Genomic DNA, 18,156 nt, shown 5'->3' with positions numbered 1-18,156 from the left:
GCTGGCCTCCTGAGGAGAAGAGGACGGTTCACCACCATCTCTTCCCTCTGTCCTCATCAGAAAGGTACCCTCACTGTCTCCACTTCTGAGCATCCTGAGGCTCTGAAGCCATGGGGGCTGGGAGCTCAGAGTCCCAGGGAGGTGGGCAGTCACCCCCCCTGCACACAACTGGCCTTTGTCATTCTGCAGGAAGAGGGGTTTCATGGCTGTGTTTGTAGAACAAGGGGGAGGAACCCCAGTTTTCTAGGCCACAGGCCCTGCAGAAGTAGTAACTGCAGGGGAGGCAGAGAGAGTGGGGCAGCTGCAGCCACAGCAGGGGGTTAGGGGGAGGGGGGGCTTTGGGGAACAAAGGCTCAGGGTTGCCCTGGGTGGATGCTCCAAGCAGGGGTGAGCCCCTCTCTACCTCCAACTTTGAGCACCAACCCTCTCAGGCAGGTGCAAGGTAAACCATTGCCCCCAACTGTTTTCACAAACTGCCCCTGAAGAAAAGGCTGCTCTCCCTGGGGCAGCTCTGACTCGGGTCAGATGAAGACCAGGGTTGGGGGTGAGGGCTTCCAGGGAAGCCACAGACAGGACACCCAGTGGCAGTCCCTGGATGTGGGTTGACATTGAGAAGGGACAGACGATGCCCAAATAAGGAAGAAGGGAATTCTCACAAAGTCAATTCCCCAACAGAAAGTGAAACCAGAATTACCTACTTTTCTGGACTTTGAGTTTTGAGATGCCTCTCGCTCTGTTTCATTCTGCAACCAATCAGTGACCACAGTGGCAACAAATCAGTGGAACAAATCAAGTCTGGAACAAATCAGTGAGCACAGGGAGCTCATGGGGTGATCTGACCACAAACCCCTAAGTCGATAGGTCACGCCCCAGGCCAACACCTCTTTAGTAAAAGGTTAGCCTCACCTTGAGCAAACCCTGTCCACTGTCCTCGGGCACCCGGATTAACCTGCGTTTGAGAGGCCAGAAGTCACCCTGTTCTTCAGACCCTTGGGAGAGTGATCGCCCTCCAAGGAGCTTGGGGTCTTGTTCCCTCTCCTTTCTCACACCTTCTGGGCATCCTCTTGTCCCCCCTCAGGCCACACACAGAGAGACGCTGCACACCTGTCTCTCTCCAGAGCATTCAGCTCTTCCCCTTCACAATGTCGGCAGTTTGCCTCAAATTAACCCTCATAAAAACTGTCTACAGGGTTCCCCATTCTCACAGCGACAGACAGGAGCATCCAGCCTTCTATTCAGACAGACATAACAAATTGATCAATGCCATAGCATTTATTTTGCTTTCCAAAAACATTATTTTTCACAAAACATTTTATTTACATTAGCATGTGATCTGTTAACCAATACCATTTAAGTGCATATCAATAAATATGTCTTCATAGCTTTTCCAGTCCAATATAGCAAATATTGTCAGGTGTAAGTGAAATGAGCAAAAGCTGTCCAGGGATCTCGGGAATTCTGAAGTTTTCAGTGCATCCTGAGAATAAGAAGCTGCAGACTGCTGGCCTCCCCACTGACCCTGACCTTGGATGAATGTGGTTCACACTCATCTGTTCAGCCAGGACCTTCAAACTGGGGCCATCCTCACTGACTGAGGAGATTTACTGCAGGGACACCTGACACAGGCCAGATCTGGGATGTCCTTGTCCATTATCCTCTGTCCTTGTCTGTCACTCTCTGCACCTGGAGCGTCACTCACTGCGAGGGCTACAACTCTGGGGGACGGTGGGGATGGACCTCCTGGTGCCAGACCCCTGGCTGTCATGGTGGGGCCACCACACCAACAGTCTGGGCCCTCCCAGCTCTCAGCCCCCCTTCCTCTACCTCTGACCTCAAATGTGGCTCATCACCACTCAGGTCCTGGTGCATCACCCTGCTGTCCTCACCCCGAGTCCACAGTGTCTGGTGTCACCTCAGGTCCCACGGTGACAGGTCACCCAGATATCAGAGCAGCAGACTGTCAGCATGTCCCACATTGTCCTTGGTTAAGAGACACATGGAAGCACTGGGTCTCCTGAGACTGGTCCCTGCCCCGTGGGGACAAGCTCACCAGATGCTAAAGGAACAGCCTGAAGGGGGGGGCGCCAGGATTGGACAGGGGGTCCCAGGCTGTGGAGCAGGTTCTCTGCGGTGCCCGGAGGGAGGGGCTGAGGCCTCTGGGTGCTGTGCTCCTTGAGCAGAGATGGCCAGGGCTTCTCTCCTGGGCTATGAGAGCAGGTTGCTGGCCTTGGTGGCTGTGGTGGGTCCCTGCTTCATAGAGAACCAGGCCACCCTCAGGCACAGTGACCTCCTGGGTGGCAGTGATGGCTGGGCAGAGGATGAGGGGACTGTCAACAGACCCCAGCCTGAAGAAGGATTTCAGGGGTTCAGAGAAGTGCCAATGGCAACACGTGTGCATTTGTGATCTGTCCCTCCAATAATAGAAGGAGACATCTCCAGATTGGTAGTCCAGGAAGATGGCCACCCCCAGGGAATGCACTCCTTCAAGGGAAGGGTCTCCTCAGAAGAGGAGTGGACCCGGCACTGGTGTCCAAACAACTCCAGGGTCCAGAAGCCACTCTGAGGGACCAGCTGGGCTTCCACCTCCCTCTGCACATGGTCTGTGCAGACCCCACAGCCTCGGGGTCACCTTCTCCATAACCAGCTCCCAGTCACATCCTCCTGGGGGAAGCTGTCCCCACCCAAAACACATGGATGGAAGGAGATTCTCTCGGGGTACTCAGGCAGGATCTGCCTGGAGGGACCCCCAAGCACCCTCCTTTGGTCCTGGGACAGGAAGAGCTTGGGGTGAGCAGTGTCTGGGTCCAGGAGTATGTCAGCTGCACCCGAAGTATCAGGGTGAGGTCTGGGTGCTCAGGGGTTCTGAGGCAGCTGGAAGACGCCCCCATGGAGTTGGACCTCCATGAAGGCCCTGTGGTCCCAGACCCTGGGCAGCTCACAGAGGAGATTCCCTGGGGCTACACCTGCACGTGCTGAGTGAGGGGGCAGGGCCTCAGGGAGAGGACACCTGGGCACTAAGTGAGCAGAGAGGTTAGCAAAGGAGCTGACATGAACGTCTCCCACTTTGTCTCCACATCCTGAGATGTGCCCCATTTTCTATGACAAACACATGGTCTCTGGGACTCTTTTTGGTTGCAGACTTTCCAAATTGGTTTGCTACATGAGAGACCCTGTGCCCTCCACATCCCAGTGAAGCTCTTCAGGCTACTCACCCGCCCCCAGAACAGGGGACCTGCTGCCTGATGAGGAAACACTGACCTCTAGTCAGTGATGTCTGCTCCCTCCTCTGCACCCATTGCTCTTGCCCCAACCCTCAGGGAGAGAGTCCCTTGCAGGTGGGACCCTACCAGTCCCTAGTTCATGGCTGGTTTTTGTTTGAACGAAGGGTGTCATACTCATTAACAAATACCTTCATTTTGGACACCTGACAGGGCTGAGGAGACAGAAGAGCAGAAGCACCTGCGGTCACCGTTGGAAGGACCAGGTGAATGAAAACCAACAACTGTCACTGTCCCAGCTGAGCAGCCATCACTGTGGCCTGGTCGCTGCAACACCCTCCTCCCNAGACTTTCCAAATTGGTTTACTACACGAGAAACCCTGTGCCCTCCACATCCCAGTGAAGCTCTTCAGGCCACTCACCCGCCCCCAGAACAGGGGACCTGCTCCCTGACGAGGAAACACTGACCTCTAGTCAGTGATGTCTGCTCCCTCCTCTGCACCCATTGCTCTTGCCCCAAACCCTCAGGGAGAGAGTCCCTTGCAGGTGGGGCCCTACCAGCCCCTAATTCATGCCTGGTTTTCTTTGAACAAAGGATGTCAAACTCATTAACAAATACCTTCATTTTGGTCACCTGACAGGGCTGAGGAGACAGAAGAGCAGAAGCACCTGTGGTCACCGTTGGAAGGACCAGGTGAATGAAAACCAACAACTGTCACTGTCCCAGCTGAGCGGCCATCACTGTGGCCTGGTCACTGCAACACCCTCCTCCCTGCTTCTGCTCCAATCCCAGCCATGGTTCCTGTCTCACTGAGACTCAGCCAGAGGCTCCCTGTGACCTGCTTTGCCCCGTCTGCTCTGGACCCCGTCCAGGTCTGCCCTCCCCTCCTTCGATTCTGCCTGCACTCAGTCCTTCCACCCACACCTGCCTGTGGGTCCCTGGAAACTGCCAGACAGTTTCCTGCCTCAGGCCCTGGGCACCTGCCCCTCCTGCTCCCTCACTGCCCCTCCCTCACTTGCCCTGTTGCCACGTTTTTAAAAATATATATTTTATTGATTATGCTATTGTAGTTGTTCGCCTTCCCCATTTTATCTCCCTCTGAACTGCACACCCCCTACCACCCACATTCCCCTTCTTTCATTCATGGCCATGGCTCATACATAGAAGTCCTCTGGCTTCTGCATTCCCTATACTATTAACCTGCCCCTGTCTATTTTCTACCTAACACTTATGCTACCTGTTCTCTGTATCTTCCCCCCTCCCCCTCCCACTCCCTTGTTGATAACCCTCCATGTGGTCTCCATTTCTGAGGTTCTGTTCCTGTTCTAGCTGTTTGCTTAGTTTGCTTTTGTTTCTGTTTTCGGTGTGGTTGTTAATAACTCTGAGTTTGCTGTCATGTTACTCTTCATATTTTTTATCTTCTTTTTCTCAGATAAATGCCTTTTACATTTCATATAATAAGGTCTTGGTGGTGATGAACTCCTTTAACTTGACCTTATCTGAGAAGCCCTTCACCTGCCCTTCCATTCTAAATGAAAGCTTGGCTGGATAGAGCAATCTTGGCTGTAGGTCTTTGGATTTCATGACTTGGAATACTTCTTTGCAGCCCCTTCTCACCTGTAAGGTCTCTTTTGAGAAATGAGCTGACTGTCTCATGGGAGCTCCTTTGTTGGTGACTGTCCCCTTATTCTTGCTGCTTCTAGGATTCTGTCCATCATTATAATCTTGGCTAATGTAATGAGGATGTGCCTTGGTGTCTTCTTCCTTGGGTCTGGCTTCTTTGGGACTCTCTGAGCTTCCTGGACTTCCTGAAATTCTATTTCCTTTGCTAGATTGAGGAAGTTCTCCTTTTGTTGCTCCTCCTCTTCTCCTTCTGGCACCCCTATCATTCGGATGTTGGGACGTTTAAAGATGTCCTGGAGGTTCCTAAGCTTCTTCTCATTTTCTTGAATTCTTGTTTCTTTATTCTTTTCTGGGTGAAGGTTTCTTTCTTTCTTGTGGTCCACACCGTTGATTAGAGTCCCAAGTTCCTTCCCATCACTCTTGGTTCCCTGTACATTTTCCTTTATTTCACTTTGTATTGCCTTCATTTTTTCATCTAATTTGTGACCAAATTTAACCAGTCCTCTGAGCATCCTGATTACCAATGTTTTGAACTGTGTATGTGATAGGTTGGGTATGTCTTTGTCACTTACTTGGATTTGTTCTGGAGCTTTGATCTGTTCTTTCACTTGGGCGTTTTTTTGTTGATATTGTTTTTATCTGGCTGCCTGCTCTGTATAAGGGGTGGAGCCTGAGGTATTCACCATGGCTGGGCAACCCACATGGCTGAGTTGTGACACTCTGTGGGGGAGGGCCCAGAGGAAAAAATGGTACTTGCTCTGCTCTCTGCCTGATTTCAGTTACTTCCCCTGCTACCCACAAGCAAAGTAGGCTCTTCTGGTACTGGTTCCCGGGTGGGTGGGCTTGTGTGCATTCTAGGACCCTGTAGGTCTCTCCAATGAACTCTCCTGTGAGAAGGGGAGTTTCTCCTGCTGGGGCCTCAACCCCCACAGGTGTTTTCAGTCAGAGGTTTGAGGCTTTATTTCCCTGCTCTGGGACCGGGGGTTGCAAGATCTGTCTTGCTCCCCAGGTGTTCTTTCTGCTTTATCTGCCCATGAATGTGAGACCACCTGCTCTGCCAGTGGCTGCCTTGCCTGCCCCGGTCCTCCCCCACTGCTTGGCCGAGAGTCCTCTCTGCCCAGCTGTCCCTCTCAGACCCTCCTACCTGTTTGGATGGATGTTTCTTCCTTAACGCCTTCGTGGCTGGACTTCCATGCAGTTCGATTTCTGTCAGTTCTGGTCCTTGTTTGTTTTTTTTTAATTTTAAATGGTTGCTCTCCTGCTTTTGGTCACAGGAGGAGGCACAGCGTGTCTACCTGCACCTCCATCTTGGCAGGAAGTCCCAACCCTCTCGTCGCCCTTTTAGTGAAGCCTTCCCTCACCTTTGTAGTTACATCCCAGCTCCCCTGCCTCCAGCCCTGCAGACACTCTCACCTGATTCACTTTTCTACAGCATCATCATCACCTGACACCATAGTGTAACCAGTTATGTTACTGGTGGCTTTACCTACGTTTTTGAAGATTCCCTTCTGTTTCTCTACAATGTGAGACCCTAAGGGAAGGGTGTTCATGCATTTTGTTCTTGATTTACCTCCTGTGTCAAGAACTGAGCCTTGAATGTATGTGATCCTTGTAAAGTGTTTGATGAGTGACTTTAGGAGTGTTTGTAGCTATAAACTGTCCTAGTCCTGTGTGTGGAAAACCCCAGGGGCAGGAAGGGAGGCCTCAGCATCAGCACCACCAGGTGCAGACAGCCCCCTCCCCCACCACTGTCCATGGTGTGAGACTGCTCTGAAAACACAGACTTAGCTGCAGCATCAGAGCCACAACAGGGAACAATGATCAGATTTACTCTCAGAGACGAGGCTCCGTCTCCTGGGACAAGAGACTGATGCTCCCTGTGAGGAGGGGAGAGGCCTCAGCTCAGCTGCAGCCTGAGCTCCTCAGGGCCCAGGACCCTCCCAGCCCTGGCCCTCCCCCAGCCCCACTCAGGCTCCCAGTGTCTGCTGAGGGTCCTACCTCCTAGGGATAACCCCCCAGAGGGCATTCCTCACAGACTGGTCCTGGATAATCACAGTCGTGGTGACCCTGTGGAGGCCATCTGTGTCCTTGGTGTGAGCTTCCTCCAGGGCGTGCATCATCTCACCATAGGGGTCCCTCCACACTGCGTGAGGCTTGGTGTACCACTCTGTGGAGGTGCACTCCAGCCAGACGCCCCAATCCTCGTGGCCCTTTATCTCAATGAGGGGCTTCGACCCTATACTTGGGAAAAGACAAATAGTCTAAACTACCTAATCCTAATGCATGTGACAGATGGGGACCCTTGGAGATGTCTGAGCAGCAGCAGGGGTACACTTCGTGGGGTTCCATCTCCTCCCCTGCTCATGGCCCCCCTGAGCTCACCCTACTTCTCAAGACTCAATGCCCATAGCTCAGCGGACACACCCACTCACTCAGCCCTCTGGCAGGGGGAAGCCACGCTGAGAGGGTAGAGGGGATGCTCCACCAATGTCTCTGGGGGGCCGTCAACGCTGCAGTGAGCTCATGAGCAACAGCCCCACTAGCAGTGACTCCACAACTGGACCTCTGTTCCCACGTCATTCCCTTCCCCTGACTCGTTCCCCCACATCTGTCCCAGGGAGAATGACCACAGCTGTTTCCACCCAGGAGTGCTCTCGACTCTTCTGACAGCAGCAAGAAGGGCCACTCACGTCCCGTCACTGCAGGACACTCAGCCCTGCCAGCCGTCAGAGTCAGCAACACAGATGCATCTGTGGGTCCCCCAGAAAGGACCCAGCCTGCTGCACCTGACTTCAGATTCGTGAGGGCCATGCTGGACTCTGACCTACAGAGATGTGAGACAATATACGTGTGTTGTATTCGTCCATGAGACGTGAGGTTGTTCATCACAGCAGCAACACTAAACCATGACAATGAGGATTTTGTAGAAATGTGCCAAGGAGCTAACCTGTGAAACAGGTGAGTTAACTGTGGGACATAAATCTAGAAAGACCTCCGTTGAAGCTTAAGATTATTCACAAATTTATTTAACAAATGTGACCTGATACCCACATGTGGGGGGAGGGGACACATAATGAACAGTCATAGTGAGCATGACGATGAGGAAGAGCACCCTTCCCCCGGGACCCACAGGTGATAGGAGCATTGGAACCTCAGTGGGTGATGAGCGGTGGGTGGCCCTGTCCTGGACATGGGTTCCACCACCCAATAACAATTCCACTGATGCCCGTCTGCTCCCTTCCACCCACAGTCCTGCTCACAGAGAACCTGAAGGTGTGAGGTAGGAGGCTGGGTCTATTCTGTGCTCACAGGTCACAGGTTGGTTTACAAAGTGGTCACCGATCCCTTCTCACCCTTGTGTGATTGGGTCATTGTGAATTTATCCTCAGGACCACGGTGTCCTGCAGAGTCAGTCTGTGAAGGGGTGGACCATGGCTGTGACAGTTGACCTTGAAGGATCCAGGAGGGGAGTGGCCTCAGAGTCACCTCCAGTGACCTTTCCCCTTGGTGTCCTGGGAGGGCCCCTCAGGGCTGCCCATGATCCTGCCCAACAGGACAATGGGCTGCAAAGGGACAGGGAGTGGACACCATCCAGCACCACTGTCTTTGTAGGAAGGACAAAGGACATTGACTTTGCAGCTTCCCACAGGGGGTTGTGAGGATTCTGAGGGAGAGTCACCTGAAGAAGTTAGCACAGCCCTAGTCCATGTGAAGTCCCCTATGAATGTCAGCTCTGGTTGTTCAAAGCTGGTGAGTTACCTCTGGAAGCTGACTCTTCCTGCCCCTGTGTCCTTAATCCCATGTGGAAACATCGAATGAGTGTTAGTGAAGTCCGTCACTCCGTATGCTTGTAGTAAGTGATTTCCTGCTGAGACGTTTCGAGGTTCAGGAGGCCCTCAGCTCCAGGCTGGGCAGCGAGAAGCAGAGGCGTTTCTTCAGCCTGAGAGTCCCCATTCCCGTCAGCTGAGCCCGGGTCCACGGGGTTGTTGAGGGAAGGGTCAGGCACAAGAGACCTCCCCACTGGTTTTTGCGGTGGGCAAATAATCAAGGGAGTAGGGTCCAAGGTCCGAGTCTCAAAAACAGGCCTCAGAGGCCCGGAAAAGGAGGTGTGTGGGAAGGTGAAGATGTGAGACCCACTGATGGCATTGTAGAACGAGACCTCTCCCCTCTCATAGTCCAGGAAAACCCCCACCCTCTCAGGAGGGTGGGCAATTGTCAGTTTGGTCCGATGATTGGTGAGACCACAGTAGTCACCCCCAGCAGACCTCCTTATTCCCCAGAATCCATTCTTGGATATCATTTTAACAGGAAATCTCCTCTCCACATTCTCCCTACACACCCCGATACACCACTGTTTCCTGTCCCCGACATTCACCTCCCAGAAATGTCTTCCTGACACGAAGCTCTCACAGCCCAGCACACAGTGATTCCCAGAAAATCGCCTGGGGTTGTCTGGCAGGTCCTTCCATTTCTGTAGCCTCTGCAGGCTCCTCTTGTCCTCAGAAATGAGGAAGGCGCAGTGCGCTGTGTCTGTATCCAGAATCACGTCCGCTGCAGGGGGTTCGAGATGGGGGAAGGTCAGCCATGGTGCCCAGACATCAGAGCCTCAGCCTTCAAGACCTGGGTCTGGGCAGGAGGCTAAGTCCACAGCCTGGAGCCCTCAGCCTGCCCTGGACGTGACCCTCAGCCACGCTGAGAGATCCCCAGGTGTCTTGTGTTTGCTGAGGAAGGGGAGTGAGCAGACTTGGGGCCAACTCTATTGTGTTTGCATCCCCAAAATGTCCGTGCCCACCACTGCTGTAAAGTCACATGGATTTAAGTGTCAGCCCTGGCTCTGCCCCTGAGCTGGGTGATGTCCGTTTCTGCGCAGTCTTTGTCTCCACAGACACCAGCTACAGAATATCTTGACTTCAATATGCTGTCTGTGAATGGGGGTAAAACACTAATCTCTGTGGTGGAATAAGAAAACTGAGTAGTACGTTTAGTCGGAGGCCAGGCACAGCAGAAGTGCCTGGTGTGATGTCAGACTCCATGTCCCTTCTGTGCTTAGGGCCAGGCTGAAGCTCTAAGGGCTCTGGGGTCCACTGTCCCCTGTCCCCACCCCCTCTGTCCCAGGAGTCAGTCCTCCATGGACAGAGTCCCTGGGCTCCTGGACTCTGGTTACTGTTGGGTTTGGCCAAGGGGAGGTGCGGGCTGAACAGGGGAAGGAGGGAGGAGAGGAGGCTCAGCGCTGACCCCCACGCCCCCAGGGAGGTGCTCCACCACAGCACCCCCTCCCAGGGGACCCTCCCTGAGCCCCAGCTGCCTCCTCCAGGCCCCAGTGAGGCTTCCCTGTCCCCATGCCCTCGGCCCAGGGGTGGTCACAGCTCCCACTGCTGTGAGCCCTGGGGGATCATGTGTCCTTGTTGGTTTTCCTTAAGGCCACCCAGCCTGTCACTATGAACACATCCAGCTACATCTCTGTGTCATGGGTTTCTTTCACCTCTTCCTGCTGTGACCTCTGACCCACCTCACTGCCCTAGACCAGCTCACCAAAGCCTCTAGGTGACAACAGTCTTTGTTCCTTAAACAGGGCCATGAGCACTTTTGTCAGTAACAGGCAGAGAGAAGGGAGCACCAAGGTCACCTCCACACTGGTGATCGTGTGGATTATAAAGGATCACCTGTCACAAGGCCACCAGGAGGTGAGGCTTGTGCTGCCACATTCTGTGTCCCTGTTCCTGTCAGTCACGAGTGCCCGAGGTACAGTGTGAAGAAGGGCTGTGAGGGGTGTGTAGTCAGTGAACCATCTGGGCAGGTTGCGGGGCCTCTGTGCTCTCTGACCCTGAACCCCTGAGACTGAGTCAGCCCACAACACAGTCTGTTCTAGTCCGAGGAGTTGCCTGCCTATTTCAAAGTCTTAAGGTGCCTTCCACTGCCCTGACCCCTGTAGCTCACTTGGATGTGTTTCATCCCACACAGCTAAGGGTTGTAGGTTCGATTCCAGGCCACTGCACATGCCTGGGTCCTGTGTCCATGCCCAGGGCTGGGGGCCACACTAGAGGCAGGGGGTGGATGTTTTCCTGTCACATCGATGTTTCTCTCTCTCTTTCTCCCTCCCCACCCTTCTACCTATAAATAAATAAATAAACAAACAAATAAATATCTTTACATGAAGGAAAGATACCTTCTCCTCACTGTGGTCAGTACCATCAGACAAACACCCCCTTCAAACAGGCCGTCTGTTTCCTGTGGGTGTTCTGACCAACACACAGTCATCACCCGACTCAGTCCTTGTCCCAACCCTCACAGAGCAGGAATGACTGTGGAACACACCATAACTGGAGGACACACAGGGGCAGCAGGGGCAGGAGCTTGGTCAGGTCACCCCTCCCTCTCCCTCCAGACCCTTCCTCCAGCCCCAACCATCCTGCCTCTTCTTCCCACAGAAAACTGTGGACCCCAGGACAGCCCCTGTCCATTGTCTCTGGGTTCTGGGCAGCAGGTGGACACATCTTTGAGATCACAACTTCAGGTCACACCCCAGAACTGTCCCAGACAAGAGTTGGAGAGAAAAGGGGGAGCAGAGGCCCTCGGGGGCTGTCCTGGGGACACAGAGTGATCCACTCACCAGGCTGGAAAAGGGCCATCTTCCACTCTGGAGAGAAGGAGACACAGACAAGGACAGGTCATTCTCTCTGTCCTCCCCACACCCACTGTCCTCACTGAGCCTCTTCCCTCTCCTCTCCTCAGTCTCCTCCAATGTCCACTCTCCTAGGCTACAGCTCTGCTGACCAGGCTAAAACCTCTCCCAGTGCTGGGCTTCCCTGCATCAGGCTGGGGCCTCCGGGACAAGGCCAGACTTTGCTGGGTGTGGGCGTGTGTGGCATCAGGGTGAGGGGACGCTGGGTCTGGAAGTTCCTCTCTGAGTGTCCAGACAGGAGGGGGTGGTTCACCCACAGAAAATGAGTCTCTGAGCTGGATGTGGTCACCCAGCAGGGAAAGGCCGGACCTGCTTCCCCCACGGGAACCAGGAAACCAGAGAGCATCAGACTCACTCACCTGCATAGGCCTGAGGCTGCTCACCTGCAATGGAGACAGACAGTCACCTGAACTGAAATTTCTGAGTGGGTTCCTTTCTGTCCTTCGTGCCCCCCTATCATCTTCATGTTTACCCCCCACCCTCCCCACCTCTCTATCTGCCTGCTCCCTCCCTGGCTCCGCCTCCTCTTTCCATCAGCTGCAGCTCAGGACCCCCAGGTGCCCTGCATGGGGTGTCCCAAGGTCACCACACAGCTGTCCTGTCCCTGTCTGTGCAGCAGTCACCTCACATCCCCGCTGTAGCTTCTGAACTTTCAGTTACCTTCAGTCAACTGCAGTCAGAAAATATTAGATGGAAAATTCTAGAAATAAACAATTCATAACTCGTAGCCCGCCCATGACACTGAGAAGTGTGAGGACATCTTCCACTGTCCCCTCCAACCTGCTCCTTCACGAATCCTCCCCGAGTCCAGCAGGTCCACCCTGGGATACCCCCTTAGTCACTGAGGAGTGTCTCTGGGACAGGTGGACGGTCCCAGTATCACAGCACTGGTGGTCAGTCACCCCATTTTACCCAGTAATGACCCCAAAGTGCAAGAACAGTGACACTTGCAATGCCTGTGAGCCAACGAGGAGCCTTCCTATATGTGAAAGGGAAAACGGCCCTGACTGTCCAGCTCAGTGGGTGGTGTGGTCAGGGCAGAGGTTCGGCCCTGGTGGAGTGTGGGAGAGAGTCCAACCATTGGTGTCTGTCTCCCACATCAGTGTTTCTCTCCCTCACTTTACCCCTCCCTTCCCCTCTTTTGATAAGTAAATGAAAAATCTCTTTTAACAATTAAAAGAGAGAAAAATACCTCGTGTATTCAGGTTGGGTGCTGTCTGAGGCCACACACCCGCTGGGGGTCTTGGAGCCCACCCCTTGGATACGGGGTGACCACCGGACCTGGATGTTCCTGGGCATTTGCTCGCCCCGGGCACGCGTGTGTGCACCTGTGTACTAGATCCCATCCCCCTCAACTTGTATGAGTACATTCCTCATCCAGAAACAATAGGGAAACCTAATGAGAACATTTCAGGTACTATTTTTTCAGTGGTTATGAACACTCTGTGACAACTGACACTGGCCACTCCTCTTTTTAAGACACGTTTCTCTCTTGTTCTGCTTTTCTTCCCAGTGGATCATGCACTTTAGGAACCAACCAGGGAGGGGAGGACTCACATACTGAGTCACCTCCCTGTCCCCTCTCCTTCCTGGGTCCTGGGGTACCTCCGCTCCAGCGCCCCCTGGTGGAGAGACACAGTAACTCCTTCCCCACTGAGGAACACCCCTGCCTGCTCCCCCATCTGGGTCCTCCTTTCCTCCTCTGGGCCTTATGGGTGAGCAAAGGGGCTGAAATATCGGAGCAGAGAGGCTGAGGCGCGGGTCTGGGTACTCACGCTCCAGGTACTGGACTTTTCTCCACCCTGCAGGGAACAATGCCAGGAGTTGGTGACTCAGGTCACTAGGGACCTCAGGAGGGGAGGGTGGAGGATAGGGACTTACTGAGCTCCTCTTGTAGGCTCTCTAGAAATGAAGAGAAAAAAAAGTGTCTGATAGGGGGTTGTGGGGCGGGTCCCTGTGGTGTGTGCAGGCTGGGGCTGAGAGGTGACGACCACCCACTGCGTCCCTCACCCTTGGTTCTTAGCCTCTGGTGCATCTCTGCCTCAGCTGCTTCTTTCTCTGTTCGCTCGCTCTCCATCTCCTTGGTCAGCGCCCGGATCCTCTTCTGTTGCCGAAGGAAGCACCATGCGCTCACCAGCACCAACAGCAGAGCAGGCAGAAGCACTGCCAGGGCCACCGCCCAGGGCTCCACGCTCCAGAAGAATGTACCTGCCAATGGTTCCCATCAGCCTCTGGCCCTGAGGGGCATCTCAGGATGGAAAGTGATCCTTCCCTTCCCAAAGTGCCCTGAATTCTTCCACTCGCATAAAAGGACTGTTTCTTGAAACATCTTTTACACAGTCATTCAAGTGCACTCTCTCATCCCTCCATCCTCATTGATTACTTTCTCCTGAGTCAGCTTGATCTGGTGATGAAGAACTTGAACCCGGGGCTGGTGGCCCTGGGTTCAAATCCCTTGTCTTCCACCTGACTCACTCTATGACCTTGAACTAATAACTTAACCATCCGTTCCCGGTTCATTAACAATGCCCAGCTTATAAAGTGCCTGACACATAGTGAGTGCTATGCAAGTGTTGGTTAAATTTAAAAATATATAAATATATTCTTATATATTTTTCTGTATACCTAAGACAGCACTCTATACCAGTGGGTCCACCTGTTGGTTCCTTCTGTGCACCCTGGGTATCCATGACCTTCCCAGTCAGCACAGGGAGCAGGTCTGTGTCTGCTCTCACAGGGCAGCGCCCACTGCACACACATCCCATCAGGGGCACCTGCACTGTCTCTGACTCTTTGCTGTTATAATTAATGGTACAGGAAACAACCTTTTATACGGGACATTTCACATAAATTAAATCTGATTTGTCAGATGGATTTCCGGAATTGTGATTTTGTATTCATATATATGTATGTTGGATAAAGAATGTTCTATTACCCTTATAGAAATTGTGAAATTTGGACTAACAATATACCAAATAATGGGAACAAATGTCTAGAGTGACTGTCTACCCACAATCCTGCTGGGTGAATGTGTTCCCAACCACCTTGTTCTTTGTTTTGTTGACAATCTCACGGGTCAAAGACGTTTCTGTACTCAGTGAGATTGAATATCTTTATTGCTGCGATTTATTTCCTTTTCTGTGAAATAAAAATTTCTGATGTTTCCTCATTTTTCTAACTGAAAGTTTTACATTTCAAGGAAGTTAGCCCTTAGGTGTCTGTGACATAAAAACCTTCATGGGCAAAAAGCAGCAGGTCCCTGCTCTGTCCCTTCTGTTCCCTGCAAACGCCAGGCTCAGCAGCAGACAAGGGTGCCTTCCCCCAGGGGACACCCAGGAGCCCAGGGCACTGAGCAGGGCACTCACCTGTAATGGAAACCATGGCTGACTTTTCCTGGCTGAGCAGGGGGTTTCTGATGACACAGGAGACACCCCCTCCAGAGCTGACTCCCAGGATCACAAAGGCTGAGGCTGCATAAAGGCCCTGGGGGTCTGCAGCCTCTGTGGCCACCTCAGCAGGTAAGCTGTGTCCCCTGGTGTCTCTCCACTGGATTTGGGGCTCCGGGTACCAGCCACCAGATGAGCACTCCACACGGATCCCTCCATTCTTGTACCCCTTCATTTCAATGTGGGGATCAGAGCCCAGTGCTGGGGAGGAACAGTGAGCCTGAATCAGGGGGAGCCCTCTGCACTGGTGAGGGTCTCCACAGCAGGGAGGGGCAAACCCACCCTGGATGAGCCCAGCAGGGATTCATCAGGAGCTGTTCCCAGAGTGAGCTGTGCAGGAGAGACTGACCCACCCAGTGACCACTGCCTGACCATGGCTGGACCCTCAGGGTGGATCCAGGGGGATCTGGGCCAGAGCAGACATGGCTTCCCCTAAAGCCCTTAGAGACTGCTGGACCCTCCCCTCCCCCATGGCTCAGACATGCTGCTCCCAGGAACAGACTCCCCCCCACCCTGGGCAAGCAGGGAAGCAGTTCCTCCCTAACTGAAACAGTGCACAGCCCAGGGCCCCAGTCCTTCCTGCCTCTCCTGTGTGAGCCTTTCTTCTATCCTGCCATGTGGGGGAAAGATATTCTCTTGTCTTTCTGCTGCCCAAGCCCTGGTCTGTGTAAATCCCCTTAGGAAACTCTCTATGTAACTAACAGCAGAATTGTCAGCCTCCTTTTCGGTTCTGTCACCCAGAGAAACACTCATCATGTGGTTCTGGGGAGGGGAAATTGGTGATGGGGAAGAGAGCTGACCCAGGGCCAGGAACAGTGCAGTTGTTACCCCCCACCCCCACATCTAACCCTTAAACCAGAGGGGAGGTGACAGGAAGTGTTTTGAGGACTGAAAGACCAAACTGAACCCAAGCACCTGTGTGCCAAACACTAAGGGGGTGGGTGGGAGGTCCTCTCCTCCTTCCTGTCCCCAACCTCCACTTCCCTGCTGAGACCTGGTCAGGGGCATGAGGAACTCTTTCCTGGATGCAGAAGGAGCCCTTCCTGAGGGACAGCCTGGATGTGTCTCGGGCCTCAGAGGAGCAGGGATGGAGGTAGAGGGAGCAGGTGCTGGTGAGGAGCCAAGAGTGGTTTCAGGTGGCCATGGAGCTTCTGTCCCCAACCTCCCAGGAAAAGAGCACAGATCAAACGTCACTCACCTGCAACCTTCAGCTCCACCTGGGCTCTTGCATAGAAATGTCCATCTTGGAAATAACACAGGTAGGTTCCTCCATCAGAGGCTCTGAGGTTGCGAATCTGCAGAGCAGCTTTCCCCACAGTGATGTCCTCTCTTAAAATCGAAGTTCTCCCTTGATATTCTGCTGCCGGTGTGTCTTCCTTCCCATGTGCATATGTGTGCACTACCTGTGGGCTGCTGGATCTCACCCACATCAAGTCCATGGTCTCAGCGCTCATTTTCTGGGACAGTTGACAAGGCAGCTCAGCGTCTCCACCCACCATGGCCAGTATGGGCTCCTGGGGTCCAACCACAGCAAATTGAGCTGCTCATCAGAAGGAGGGGACACTGTCAGAGAAAGCTGGGACCAAAGGACCAGGGGGTGACCCAGCAGGGAGGGCAAGGTGAGAGACACCTACACAGGACCACACACAGGTGATTCTGGAAGGGCCTTGGGAGGATGGGGGGAGTCCAGGGTTCTGCCTGGGCCCAAAGGTAAAGTCTTCAGATGCACAACCACAGAGCAGGTCCTACCTGAGCAGGGACTGAGCAGCTGGACCACGGCCAGGCAGACAGGGAGGGCAGGAAGGTAGAGGACCAGGCACCTCACCATCTTTACCTGCTGGGCAGAAAGATAGACACCAACCAGGACGGATTTGGGAGCAATGACCACCTGGAAGGTGGAGAGTCCCACATGGAGACGCTGCCTCCCTAGGGCTGACCAGGGGGTGCAAGCCCAATGGCTGCTGACCCAGAGTCTCCCTGCAAAGGTCCACTGCAGAGTCTCTTCACCTTGGATTCCAACTGGGAAATCACCCATGAAGCACGCAACGGTAAATGCACGGACCTGAACCCTCGCCATCAAGGCGTCCTGCGCTCTCCCGTGCGACCGCGCTCAGAAGCCCTCCACTCTCCCACACTTCCCTGCAACAGCCAGGTGCCTGCCCCCAGCATCACCCTCTGAGGAAGGCAGGCCCCTCTGCTCTGAGTGGCTGGTCCCTCTGCTGCCCCCTGCAGGCCGTGCTCCGCACAGCAGCCAGGACCTCCTCACCCCTCACCTCCCTCCTGCTCAGCCCCTCCCAGGGGCTCCCATTCCATCCAGAGCAGAAGCCCAGTCCCTGGAACTCTGTACTTTATAATTATCGGAACGTTCTAAAGTTTAAACGTTTTCAGAGTGGGCAACATGTTTCTACTTATTTGCGTGGATATTGATTGTTTTTTTTTATTTCTTATTGTAGACAATTTTAAAATGCAAGAAAAGTAAAAGAAGAAAGTGGAAATAATTTATAATGGTAATCTTATACTTTGCTTTATAGGAAAGTGAATATTTTAGATGTACTTTAGCCACACATATGTACCAAATTAAAGTATTTTATCCTTTGACCCACAAATTCCAATGGCAGGAATAGCTCTCAAAGAAAGAAAATCAGGCGTGAACACAAAGGAGTATATTTGCAGCTCTTGGTCATAGTAAACTAAAAAATACCGAAATGTACATACAGTTTAAATGCCCATATAGGCTTCAATTTGTTACAATCATAAATGAGAACTCTGTACTTAAACATGATTCCCAAACCAGCAACTGACATAACACCCAATGGGGAAAAGCTGAAAGGTTTCCCTCTAAGAAAAGGAGTGAGAAAAGCATGTCCACTCTCAGCACTTGTATTCGATGCAGTATGGGACGTCCTAGACACAGTGATCAGTCAAGACAAAGAAACAAAAAGCACAGAAACCACAAAGGGAAGGTAAAACTCTCACTGTTGGCAGATGACATGATATAATACATAGAAAAGCCTGAGGTCTCCACCAAAATCGTTTTAAGGACTATGAGAGGTAGTGAATGAATTCAGTAACATTGCAGAATACAAAATCAGGATCCAGTTGCATCCCTTACAGCAATCATGAGAAATCCAAGAAGGAAAATGTTAAAACCCCTTTTACAATCTCATGAAAGAGCATAAAATACCG

The 18,156-nt window shown here is 52.9% G+C and overlaps 1 protein-coding gene and 1 long non-coding RNA gene across 2 annotated transcripts; one reads left to right on the top strand and one right to left on the bottom strand.

Annotated features, from left to right (window-relative positions):
- The first annotated feature begins 1,593 nt into the window (after nt 1-1,593).
- Nucleotides 1,594-10,614, top strand: LOC118982735 (uncharacterized). The gene is made up of 3 exons (XR_005065592.1): nt 1,594-1,690; nt 4,290-4,291; nt 10,601-10,614. It is a non-coding gene; the product is annotated as an uncharacterized LOC118982735 (long non-coding RNA).
- Nucleotides 8,418-16,505, bottom strand: LOC118982734 (butyrophilin subfamily 3 member A3-like). The gene is made up of 9 exons (XM_037039911.1): nt 16,169-16,505; nt 14,890-15,171; nt 13,535-13,732; nt 13,406-13,426; nt 13,300-13,326; nt 12,355-12,357; nt 11,884-11,907; nt 11,453-11,479; nt 8,418-9,393 (listed from the first exon to the last, which is right to left on the bottom strand). The coding sequence occupies exons 1-9, from the start codon at nt 16,467-16,469 to the stop codon at nt 8,678-8,680; spliced, it is 1,599 nt and encodes a 532-aa protein (XP_036895806.1). The 5' UTR covers nt 16,470-16,505; the 3' UTR covers nt 8,418-8,677.
- Between the last annotated feature and the right edge of the window lie 1,651 nt (nt 16,506-18,156).

This window comes from Sturnira hondurensis, unplaced genomic scaffold (assembly GCF_014824575.4).
Source record: "Sturnira hondurensis isolate 20B ecotype Veracruz unplaced genomic scaffold, ASM1482457v3 Scaffold0025647, whole genome shotgun sequence".
Lineage (NCBI taxonomy): Eukaryota > Metazoa > Chordata > Mammalia > Chiroptera > Phyllostomidae > Sturnira > Sturnira hondurensis.
This window is presented reverse-complemented; position numbering and strand designations above follow the sequence as displayed.